The sequence below is a fragment of the Arachis hypogaea genome, chromosome 4 (assembly GCF_003086295.3).
Source record: "Arachis hypogaea cultivar Tifrunner chromosome 4, arahy.Tifrunner.gnm2.J5K5, whole genome shotgun sequence".
Lineage (NCBI taxonomy): Eukaryota > Viridiplantae > Streptophyta > Magnoliopsida > Fabales > Fabaceae > Arachis > Arachis hypogaea.
In genome coordinates, this window is record NC_092039.1 from 28,256,282 (window position 1) to 28,269,495 (window position 13,214).

Below are 13,214 nucleotides of genomic sequence, written 5' to 3' on the forward strand. Positions count from 1 at the left end.
GTGTGCTTTGCAACATTATTGCGAGGTTCTTTAACTAGAATCTATATTTATAAATTATTTTCCTTGACCCCATAAAATCATTTCTAATTCTTATTCTGAGAAGTTACATCAATTATCTAGAAGACTTTCTTTAGTTTGGTTGTCTTGAAGTGAACTGTGTTTCATTTTATGTATAAATCAAATGTCATATATGAATTTAAATCTGCATGTTACTCACACAGTCGCACTTGCATAAATCTTATGATGTAGATTGAGAATGCTAACATTAATTCATGTATGATTTTGACACTAATTTTCTTTTCCAAAACAGAAATTTACATGCTCTTTGTATGAATTAGTTCCATTTTGATCTTGTAACAAAAGTTCAAAGTATACAAGAACTTGTATGTTTCTTACATCAGTCTATTAGCTGCACAGCTCCAATAGAAGGTATCTTGTCTCTCAACTTTTGCGTTAGTGCCACGCGAACCGTCATAACTCCGGCCGCCGGTCCACTTAGCCGAACTTTGACAACGTAATCATCGATCTTAACAAGCTCTAATATTCCTCCCCCAGTGCCAACAAGGTATGGCCTAATTTCAGAAAGAACCTGAAAAACAAATAATATCATAGACTAAGTATTTTTCATCATGAAAAACTCTTTAGAACTTGTTAGCCTATGCTCAAACTTGATTTTTTCAATGAGTACGCAAATTCTATAAATGATGCAAGAATTTTAGTTTCATACACTCTCGACATTTTGCTCTGTTAACTCGAGGCCAGTCTCGGCGTCCACAATCTGCTCCACTTCCATGATTTCTGGGATCTTATCACGAAGGCGAGTCTCAATTCCCATCTTTAATGTCATGGCCGAGCTAGGACACGAGCCACATGCTCCTTGAAGCTTGAGGACGACGACAAGGCCATCTATCTCGTGCAAAGCCACATTCCCTCCATCAGCCATCAAGCCAGGTCTAACCTCATCCAAAACCTTCTCCACATTCTCTTCTGTCAATGGCAGCACACAGCTTGGGGATACAACTCTTCCTACAACATTCAATTGTGAATCAACTCAATCAACTATATACTTTTTTTTGCTACACACATTCATCTATTATGGTTTATATGGGTGACAATGATTAGGGTATGGTAGATTATAAGCTCTGTCCTAAGTCCTAGCCCTACTCGCAGGCTTAAACTCCTCAACCTGAACCATTCCCGCACTCTAAATCTTGCAACCCGATTGTACCCGAACCGATCCGCACAACAAATTATCTTCACTCTAGTCTTTCCAGACATTTCATAATATCAAATATCATTTTGAAAAAGTCTAGGACCAGTACTTTTATTTAAATTTGGCCAACACTTAACCAGCAAAAGAAAAGTGAGTAATTCCATACCATTAGATATTAATACGGACTAATTGATGGTTACAAATCACAAAACTTGCTGATCCCCTAGCACTCCTCTATTATTTTATCTATGATTAGCAAATTGAATTATTAGTTTGGTGGTACTAAGTATTTGTGCAAAAGACAAGAATTTAAGTTCAAATTTTTTACTGGCTCATCATATGTATATGTATTTTTATGTACATTCACATTATATATTGAGGGTGCGAGTTGGATGATAGGATATGCTCGATACCTGAAGCCGATCCTACCCATAGATACAGGTTCCACAGCTAGCCCTATTGATTTACAAATGGATAAATCGCTTATCTATAAGCTAATCAAGTAACTAACCCTCTAATAACCCCTAATGGGTCTAGTGTATTAATAAATTTAATCCAATAAATGGTGTTCAAATTGATGAATTAGTTAGAAGAATGCATTGACATGAAAAGAGAGTAGTAGCACCTGCTTTGTTCCGTGGAGAACGGGATGATATAAGTCCAAAATATTGTTTGATGTCCATTTGGTGACCTCTAACAAAACAACTCTCATTTGAAGAAAATCCTCTGCCATTTGAAACTCGATTCTGAAAATAAAATTAAGAATAAAAATAGGTGCAAAATTTTGAGTCACATAAACACAACAAACATAGCAATATAATCCACCTAAGAATTTTGTAAAGATGGCATAATTAGATGAATAAAATTCCTTAATTTCTCAGAAGAAGGAAACAACGTACCTTAAGGAAACAACACGGGTTAGAGAATAATAATAATGTATGATGAGTTGCACAAAGCATTGCAATCAGTAAAAGCTACCATAAGGTTATGGTAACATACAATTGTCTCATCTTGTTTTGAATGGAGTTAAAGGAATTAGTTTAAGTTCTTATGTTTTTGCAGCAGCAGTGGCCTTTGGATGGTTGATACTGGTACACAGCAATTGATTGGTTCAAGTTGATTTTGTTTCTGATGACGCTCCATGATGATAATGAAAAGTGAAATAAAATAAAATAAAATAAAAATGTGGCCAAGTTTTTTCTTTTTGTTGGACTTAAAATATGGCCAAGTTTGTGGACAGAACTCAAACACACGGGTGGTTGTTAAGATTGGATCACCCATGTGCTATGATTCAAACCCAAGTTTTATGCCCAAAAGCATTAAATTCATCTTGCCAAAAATTCAGGGTGCTAAAAAATATGGGGAGGTTTCTATTTTTGTCGAAGTACATTGGACCATAGCTGTTATAATCAGACCGTATCAGGCAGTTTGACTGAAATACCCATGAAGCAGAAATTTAACTGGTTCAGTTAGGTAGTTTGTTTGTAGAGACTGGAACTGAGACGGGAAGACAGAGACTCAATATTATGTTAGTTGAGTTAGAGATTAGTACTTAAATTTCTGTTTTTGGCTTCAAAATTTCAGTATCTCCAAAAAGTAGAGACACTAGAAACAAAAAATTTTCAAGACGAGGACAGAAATTTTAATTATAATTTGTACCTAAATTGCCCCATTCTAATTCAATAATTCCAAAATTACCCTTAATGTAAATTACGGCTTCTTGATCAACCCTCGTGACTCCATCTTCTCATTCTTCCCTCGTGACTCCATCTTCTCATTCTTCTATAGAACAGCCACTGCAATCTCTGAAGCACCGTCTCAAGAACTACCATTGTCTCGTCGCTAGCCTCGCCACCGCTAGGTAAGTGATTTGCCGCTTGCAAGTTCATTTTCGTAACCCCCATCTTCCCATCTCCTCTTTTTCTCCTTCACAGGAAAATCAAAGAATGAAGTTGTCGCCTCTCCCCGGTTGCTATTGACGCCAACCATCAACTCCTCGTCCTAACTGCTTTGACCTAGGTTAGTTTTATACAAAAATGGTTTAATTTATTGATTCCTTTCATCTTTTCCGTCGTGCCCTAATCTGTGGATTTGTTCTTTTCATCTTTTCTATCATGCCCTAATCTATGAAAGTTTCTTTGACGAGAATGAATGCCAAGCTGACTAACCCATTTATTTAAGCTTTATAACAGCATGAGTTTATGATGTTTACTTCCTTTTTTGTCTCGTAAGAACTAGAACTGAACAATCTGGGATCAGTTGCTAAGTTTGGTCAGTTTGATACCAGGGTCAGTGATTAAGTTTGGCCATTTTAATGAGTTTCCATGTCTCTGTTTAGTTTAATACTTGTGGATTAGTGCATCTTCAAACCACAATAGGTGCGTCTTTATATCAGTATTTTGGTTTATATATTAGAGCTATTGTTAGTTAGGCTACAATTCTTTACATATCTATTTGAGTGGAAGAATGTTTGTTCTCTAAACTGATAAGTAAAATTGTTGAATGTACATGATATCATATAAATATGTTTGATATGGCTTAGGTGATAATGACGGCACAGTTATTTGTGTCAAGTGTGAACCATTTCATATTTAAATTACTAAATCTTTTTTTTTTACCTTTTGGAAGACTTTGATTTGCTTAAAGTACCTGAAAAAGTCACTTTCAGCTTATGAAATAAGAGAGAGAAATTGATATTATCATTTTTATTGTGTTTCTATTGTATTTTCTGTTTTGATTTCCAATTGAAACTTAATTAAAATTGAAAAGTAAATAGAGTTGCATGTCTTTTGATTCCAATTTTTTATTCTTGTTTTTGGTTCTAAGAAGATATAGCAGATTTTGCATTTTGAAGTGTTAGATTTATTTTAATGTTTATGCGTTTTTTTATATAATGACTTTGCTAGGAAGAAATGGAGCAGTTGAAAATTATTAAGCAATGGCTCCTAGCCTATAGATCAGAATTCTCTTTTCAAACAAGTTTAATAATGGTAAGACATGCAACTAATAACACGGATTTGTCATGATCATGTTAATGAAATTTCTAATAATTCTTTGTCATTATCTGTCCCATTCAGAACTTGGGATCATAAAAAAGAATAATTATTTACCAAGTGAAAGAATTATTTGTCCCATACGAAATCCCTATCCTAAAACAACGTTCTTCAATAATAAAATGCACGTTACATGCGAATTTGACTAAAAATAAGTTTATACACATACTGAAACATGTTTTCAAACTAATTTACACAATTTATCATTTGCTTGTTTCAATTCAAAGGTTAAACTACAACTTAAACAACAATATTATGACCAGTACAATACAGACTATAGAAACAACAAGTCGAAGGAACGCTAACAATTTCAGAAACATAACATTAGTATGCAGATTTTTATCTCGTTCAATCGACTTCAAATTGGAATTCAGTTGACAAGAGCGATCATCTCCAACTTCAGAATGTTGGATACTTGGATCTGCCCATTTAAACCATCCACATCGTTTTACAGGACAGACATAATACTTTCTACCCGGGTTGGCAATGCTATTTGAGACTTGTAACGGAGCTCTTAAACCACACTCACAAAAATATTCGCCCGTTACATTGTCGCTGCCATATGAACCACTTATAGATCTTCTACTTGTGGAAGCCATTGTTAACTAGGCTGCTATACATTTAAGAGTAAGCAAAAATCAAAACAACGATCAAGAAAAAGTAACACAACACAAGATTGAATCAACTAGTCCAAATAAAATTATTTAATAGCTAATCAAAACAAATTTTCTTACGGATTTCAAATTGAATAGTTAGTCAAAACAGTGATCAAGAAATTGTAACACAAGACAAGATTCAATCAACTAGTCCAAATAAAATTATTTAATAGCTAATCCAAACAAATTTTCTTGCAGATTTCAGATTGAATAGCTAATCAAAACAGCGATCAAGAAATAGTAACACAACACAAGATTGATTCAACTAGTCCAACTAAAATGATTTAATAGCTAATCAAAACAAATTTTCTTGCAGATTTCAGATTGAATAGCTAGTTAAAACAGCGATCAATAAATAGTAATACAACACTAGATCATACTTAATCTTGTCAATCAGACAAATCAGTTTGAGAGAATACATTCCCAATTCAAGATATCACACCAATGTGCACTAATTCTGATAAGGAAAAAAAGTGATAATAGGAACATAATTATGATAAATAATTCTCAAGTCATCTTTGTTTTTGTATATAATAATTATCATAAATAAATTTATAAAATTAACAATCACAAATTCACAAATAAGCAATTAATAAGCACAAATAAGGTAAAAGAATTTATAAAATTAACAAACGATGAAATCAACATTTAGCAATGACAATTTCACAAATCTTAAAAAAAGATGACATAGAAATCAGAAATATAAAGAAAATGAGGGCAAATTAGTAGTCGGCTATCACAACTTCATAAATTTTCAACAATTGATGAAGCACAAATCAGCAATTTTAAGCAAATCAGGGAAAATCTCAAATCAGGAAATGGGGGATTTACACATTTTCATCCATATGAGGCCAAATCAGAAAATGAGAGATTCACAAATCAGAAAATGAGGGAATAAAAAATGCTACACGAAATTATCAACTTTGAACTTCACAAAATTAATAAGCAAATAAGGTAAATTGACAGATGATACCAGGTCCGTTGAGAGAGAAACAGCGGAGACCAGAGACACAGCTTCGAGACGGTGGCGACAATGGTGACGGTGGCGACGCAAACCCACAGGCGTGCAAATGGAAGCAACGTCACAAACCTTGGGGAGCAACTGGTGCCACGAAGGTGAACTGATGGAGAATTGGAGACGCGTCGTCGTCGTTCGAACCCTTGGAGGTGCTACCGGCAGCAAGTAGGACTAGACTAGTCCTTCACGGGAAAGGAGAGAAGAAAGGGTAGAGGAGAGGAGAAAGGGGGTTAGGGTTGCATGTTGAGAAAAATGAAATTGGATTTGGGAGTTAGGGTTGTTAATTAAAATACCGAGACATAAATCAGATTTGTACACTTCTACACCAAACACAGTACCATGATTCCGAAAATCAGACCGGACCGACCAGTCAAACCAATCAAACCAGCCAAACTATGAACCGACAATATTAACAATCCGGTTAACAATGTGAAACCGCTAATAAAAAAACCGCTAACAAACCGTTGAACCGGCTGAGAACTGGTTGGTCAGGCCAGAACCAGAACCGGCCGATTTGGATGAAACTGTGTCGTTTTGGTTCCCGCACGGATGACCTCCCTTCCCTTTACCTTCAGTCTTCATTCCAAACCCCTAACCTAACAACTTCTCCCCAAATCAAAAGAGGAAGTTGAAACAAGAAACCCTAGCTTTTCCACCACCGCTGCAAGGACTGCCGCCGTCCGTCGCGCTCAGGCACTACCATCGTCGTCTGGTCGTCCGTGCTTCTTCCTCCTTCAAGAATCGCAACTTCTTCTTCCTCGAGCTCGGTGCATCAGTCCCTGGTATTCATCTGCTCCGTCGCGCTCCTGCTGCCGTCCATCACGCGCTCAGGCACCATCATCTTTGTCTGGTCGCCACAGGTTCTTCCAACCCACCACCGTCTTCTGAGTCGTGTTCGTTGCCTGGCCTCTGTCTCCGTCACAATTCTTCCCCTCTTCTCAGACTTCTCAGAAGAAAAACCCTTCTCCATTCCAATTTCCTTCCTTCGAGTTCAGAGAGAAGAAGCTTACCAAAGAAAAAAACCCTAGGCTTCGAAGGTCAGTTCACTGCTAACTTCTTCTGTGTTTTTTATTTATGCCATGTTCAATGATTATTTGATTACTGATTATTTGAATGTTTCGTGTTTTAATTTTTTATTGAATGATTATTTGATTACTACTGAGCTCTAGTTCTATTGTATTGCTATTCTTTTGTGTTGTGATTTTTTTATTGAATGAGCTCTGATTCTGCAGTGTTGCTATTTTGTGTGTTGCTGTGATGCTATTTTGTGTCTTCTTTATTTTGTATTGACATGCATCTGAGTGATATCACCACTGTAAGTTAACTACTTGCTCTGTTGATTTGTTTTTTATTTCTGAATGTCATGTCACTTGTTATGATGCTGCTGCTGTTTTAGTGTTTTTTAACTTTTGAATCTGCTGCTTTTTGAATTTTTGTTGATAGATTTATTGATTTTAGGATTTAGGGTGATTATTTGTTACTGTATTTTAATTTTAGTTGTCGATTGTTATAGATTTTTGGCTTTGTTTAGTATGTTGTGCTGATTGTTCTTGATTTCTGGCTTTGTGAGTGTTGTTCTATTTTTGGTCTGTATTTGATCTTGTTCAAATTTCATGATTTTGTTACTGGCTCCTGAAAGTTGGGTTTCTTTTTCTAATATGCTTAACATCAGAAAGATTTGGAAAATTTTGTTACTCTTTGTTAAGAATATGCTGAAATTTTGTTAAAATTTTGCTGAAACTTTGTTAGATAGATGGGATATGCCAAACTAAAACTTGAATTGTGAAGGATAATCTGTATTCTAATGCTACTTTACTTCATATATTATCTCTCATTCTTGGTATTTTTGAAGACCATTATACCCTTGAAGCCACTTCCTTCATCATGGACATCTAAGGTAAGGTTGATCTCCCTCTTGTTCTGTGAAGATTTGTCTCTGAAATCAATCCCCAAGTTGTTCAACAGGTTTTGGATTCTCATCTGATTCAATGATGACTTGGTATCTTGCCCTTGAGACTGGACAATTTCTGGTTACATTATTGGCTGTTGGTGATGCAGAATGGTCATGTTAGATTTATTGTCATGCTATAATATTGAGCTTAGCTATTAGTAGATGACCAAATATTTGTTATTGATTTGGTTAATTAATTTTTTTTTATTTTGTAACTATCTTAATGAGTTCAATAGTGATATAATGACTAATGAATAATAAATTATTGATAATGATGAAATTAAAGGTTATATTAGATTTTGGTTGATGAGGTATTTTATATTTGGAAGACATTTTAAATTTTATGTTAGACTATATTTATTTATAATTTATTTATTATTTTATTATAAAACGATTTTTCCGATTAGACCACGGTTAAAGTGATTAAAACGGTTCAATGACCGGTTTAGTTTTCAAAACCTTGCACAATACTGATACTTATTTCTGTCTCCGTCTCTTAGTCTCTGTCTCGCAAACAAATGCTACCTTAGAAATTATGACTGGACCTGCATTTAGACCAGTGGCGAATTGAGAAATCTTATAAAGAGGGGCAGAAACAAAAAATTAAAAGTGCTATATTAAAACTAAAAGTTTTAATAAAAAAATAATTATATATTTTAATATTATTCTAAACTAAAATTAATTTTTAAAAAAATCATTTATATCAAAGTCTTTTTTTTCATAAAATTCTAATTTTTATACTTATTATAAAAGATATAACATAAATAATATAAATTTGTTTCTCTAATAATTTTAATATATATATTTAAAATAAATTAATGAATATAATATATAAGATATATTCATATTAATAAATAATTCACTCAATATATTTTGATTTTTAATATCATAAAAAATAAAATTTAATCTAATTTATTTTTATGTATATATTTTCTTATTACATTCAATTAGGAATTATTATAAAAACTAAAGTATTTTTATATAATAATAGATAGAAGAATTACAAAAAGAAAAAAATTGAAAGAACAAAAGAAAATACATTTAAAATGCATGAAACAAGATTTGAACCCATGTTTTGGAATATAAATTGTCTCCCTTTAACCATTGAACTAAGGTATATTGTTAAAATATTTACACGTTATATCAAATATATTTTAAGTTTTAAAAATTTAGGAGGGGCCATGACCCATGCTGGTCCACCCTAAATCCGCCTCTGATTTAGACCGCTACAAACCAGGCGATTCATTGCTAACCCACCACGAACCGGGCGATTCATTGCCAACCTGCTATGGATCAGGCAGTTCACTGTCAATCTCTTTTGAATCGGACAATCGTCCTGTGCTCAAGCGTTCTACAATCCATGTGTGCTTCTCTGCTTACGAGTTGGTGGATCCTCCAGTACTAATTTCTCCTATGAGTTAGGGGTGTCAAAAATCCCCAGGAGGTGGGGATCCCCGTGGGGACCGCCCCGAATGGGGCCCCGATGGCGGGGAATTTTTCCTGCAGAGACGGGGATGGGGGACAAAATTCCCCCGAAGTAGGTGCGGGGACCCGAGCGGGGATCCCCGTCCCCGTCCCCATATTCCCCACATTCCCCGAATATATTAAATTACTTAAATACCATTAGTAATTTATTTTTTACTTTGGTTTTTTAGTCATTTCACCTTCCATATATATATCGAAAATTTGGAAACCCTAGCCCCTCTTTCCTCACACTAGTGCCGCTACCAGCTAGTCAGCTACCCAGTCACCCTCACCCTCCTCGCGAAGACGCGAACCCCCTCTTCTGCGTTCTCTCCGTCCTCTTTGCACCCAGCCAGCCACCTCCGAACACCTCCCTCGCGGCCTCACCACTGTTCGTTTCAGCCGGCCCACTCACCGCGTCATCACCGCACCTCACCGTTCCCCTCTTTCTTCGCCAACGTTGCTGCTCCGTTGAGTCTGTTCAACTCCTGCGCCGCCGCCGTCTTGCATTGTTACATCGCATCTCTACTCTTCTTTTCACCTGCGTCTGTCACCTCTTCGGCCATTTCTCCCTTATCCCTGGTAAGATTCACTGTTCTCTCCTTTTCTGCTTGGATTTTGGCATTTTACTTCATTAATTTGAATGCATGCTAATTAATAATCAGTTTCTGATAATGTAATTTTTCATACTTTAAAATTCTTTTTTTTCATGAATTTGATTTTGATTTTGATTTTTTGATGTTGGTGGTTGCTGTTTTTGTTAATGAATGCGGTTCTCAACTTCTGATTTTGTTGGCTGTTCTGTTTATGTTCTGTTTATGCCATGCTGGGAGAAAATATCATCGTATAAAATCATATGATAGCATAATAATTTTTACTACAAAACATTAAATGTTTGCTAGTAATTGTTGGTAACAAGGAAAATTTACTCATCCAGTCACTTAGGTTAAACATATGATCATGATATCAAATTTTAATTTTGAATCCATATATCTTATATTTAAGTTAAAGTCTTAGCCACAGTTTTAATTTTGGTTCTGCTGTGACTACTGCAATGCTGATACGGTGGGTGCTGCAACAATGTTGTGGCTGCCAGAAGACCGTACTTGGCTATGAAAAAGCAGGTTTTATGGGTTTAATATAAAAGAGAAAGAAATTATGTGCAAAATTTTTATCATTAGTGGCTCTTATGTTACAGTAGGGTGTTCTTATTTATGAAAAAGCCTCATTATACTAGTGTTTGTTGATATGCTTAATATTGTGTTGGAGAAATTATATAAATTGGTAAAGGTCCTCTGGCCAAACTTGGCTGTCAATTTTGATTCTTCTTAATGTCCACAGAATGATGGTTTCCTGTTTGGGAAAGCCCAGACTTTGACCTGAGCAAAAGCTGCCTTCATATATTGAGTAGTATGTGTGTGGTTTTAGATGTCTGTTTCTTGTTCATTCTTTACCTACTTAAGTTGGTCATTTGATGTTGCTGTTCTTGGAGAAAATTAGGGGTTGGGGGAGTTTAAGTTGTTTAATTTAATTATTATATTCCAAATTCAATTTTTAGAATAACAAAATTATGCTTGGTTGACATTCTGCAATTTGTGTATTTGGTATCACATGCATATTCTCAAAGCCATCAGCATCACAAGTATGTATTGTGAGGATGCTTAATAGTTATAGTTTAAAAATATTAATTTAATTAAATTTATATATGTATATGCTGTGAGCATACCATACATAGAGTTCTATATATGTTTTTCTACTTACTTTTAAGTTTTAGCTTTCAAGTTTCAACTCATAAGCAATGTTTGTACTGTATTGTTAGTAAATTAACTTTTTCAACAATTCAAATAGAGAAGAATGAAATAATGGTTCCATGAAATTCTCCTTTGTAGTGTTGGCGTCAATTTACATGGCAGTCCCGTTGCAAACTTGTGTGATTCAAGATCATCCACTTTCACTCCTTTTTATTTATAGTTGTTTAGAATTATACAGTTGTTTAGAATTATACAGGCCCTGTTTTGCTTTTATATAGTTGTTTAGAATTATACAGGCCCTGTTTTGCTTTTTATTTTTGTTTTCTGAATTTTTTCTTTGTATATGAAGTTGAGCTAGAATCTAATTTAGTGTTTCTGTGTTAAATTTTGCTGTTTATGTCCAGGATGGATAGTTTTAGCTCAACTCCTATTGAAAATAATAATGAGATAGAACCAACTCAAGATGATGAGGGTCAAGCAATTGAAGCACATATTCAAGGAACACAAGAGGAAGGACAAGAAGAAACACAAGAGGGAGGACAAGAAGTTAGCCAAGAAGTGCAAAACAGTCCTAACAAAAAAGGATTAACATCTGAGGCTTGGAAACATTTTAGGAGGGAGAAAATAGATGGAAAGTGGAAGGCAATATGTAAATATTGCGAAAGAAAGATTGGAGGTGACACGAAGCAAGGAACTAAGCACTTGCATGATCACATTAGAATTTGCCCGATTCGTACTGTTAGGGGACCAAAACAGTCAATATTAAAAATAGTGCAACAATCATCAGGTTATACAGGAACGGGAAGGCCAACGGATTCACTTTTGGTTGGAAACTTCACATTTAGTCAAGAGGCAGCACGACGAGCACTCACAAAATGGGTTATTAGGGATGAACACCCTATGTCATTTGTTGAACAAGTGGGTTTTCATGAGTTTATGGCTGAGACTCAACCTTTGTTCAAATTTTATACAAGAAATACATTGAGAAATGATGTTGAGAAGATGTATGAAGCTGAAAAGGCAAAGCTTCTAAAATTGTTGGGAAAAAATTCAAGCCGCATTGCTATAACTACTGACATGTGGAGTGCTGATTGTCAAAACAAAGGCTATATGGCGATTACGGCTCACTTTATTGATGATGATTGGAACTTGCAATGTCGACTTATAAGGTATTATTTATGCTTTTAGCATCTTTTAAATATTTTATTTTTTAATATCATGATTGTTTATTATATTTACATTATTCTAGGTTTGCATATGTGCCTGCACCTCATACTGCTAAAGTTCTTAGTGATGCTTTGGTGAATTCCTTGTATGATTGGAACATAGATAGAAAATTATCAACTTTAACGGTTGATAATTGTAGTACAAATGATGCCATGATTCATCTTTTGCTTGATAAGATTTCACCATCTAACTTTGTTAAGAGAGGGGAATTTTTTCACATGCGTTGTTGTGCTCACATTGTTAATTTGATTGTGAAAGATGGCATGAATGCAATCTATGGTTCTATTGAAAAAATCAGAGATAGTGTTTCTTTTTGGGTTGCAACACAGAAGAGGGAAGAAAAATTTGTAGAGACTTGTAGGCAATTGAATATTAATTATAGGAGAAAGCTTGCACTTGATTGTAGAACTAGATGGAATTCAACTTATCTAATGCTTGCCTCGGCTTTGCCATATAGAGAAGTTTTTGAGCGTTTAAGACACCGTGAATCTCTGTATAAAGTTGTACCATCTGATGATGAGTGGGAAATGGCAAATGAACTTGTTGATAAATTAGAAGTCTTTTATAGTGTGACTGAATTATTCTCTGGCACTTTATATCCAACGACAAATTTGTACTTTCCCAAGGTGTGTGAAATGAGATTGACATTAAATGAGTGGTTGTGTAGTTCAAATGAGATAGTTCATAGAATGGCAACAAATATGATTAGTAAGTTTGAAAAGTATTGGGATCAAATTAATGAAGTCATGGCTGTGGGAGCTATCTTAGACCCTAGGTATAAGATGAAGTTATTGAAATTTTTTTTTCCTAAAATATATGGATCTCAAAGTGAGAATCATCTGAGCAAGGTGAAGAAAATAATAGAAGAATTAGTATGTGAA

The 13,214-nt window shown here is 34.8% G+C and overlaps 1 protein-coding gene across 1 annotated transcript; it reads right to left on the reverse strand.

Moving 5' to 3' along the window:
- Positions 1–227: 227 nt before the first annotated feature.
- Positions 228–2,534, reverse strand: LOC112796575 (nifU-like protein 3, chloroplastic). Its single transcript, XM_025839101.3, has 4 exons — positions 2,113–2,534; positions 1,839–1,959; positions 728–1,026; positions 228–589 (listed from the first exon to the last, which is right to left on the reverse strand). Exons 1-4 carry the CDS (start codon positions 2,170–2,172, stop codon positions 398–400), a joined length of 672 nt encoding a protein of 223 aa, XP_025694886.1. The 5' UTR covers positions 2,173–2,534; the 3' UTR covers positions 228–397.
- Positions 2,535–13,214: the final 10,680 nt, after the last annotated feature.

Excerpts from the sequence above, each read along its gene's own strand:
- LOC112796575 (XM_025839101.3), bottom strand. The coding sequence starts at position 2,172 with ATGCTTTGTGCAACTCATCATACATTATTATTATTCTCTAACCCGTGT. Across the intron at positions 1,027-1,838 it reads TTCTCCACGGAACAAAGCAG|GAAGAGTTGTATCCCCAAGC; the intron begins GTGCTACTACTC and ends TGAATGTTGTAG. Across the intron at positions 590-727 it reads CAGAGCAAAATGTCGAGAGT|GTTCTTTCTGAAATTAGGCC; the intron begins GTATGAAACTAA and ends TTTGTTTTTCAG.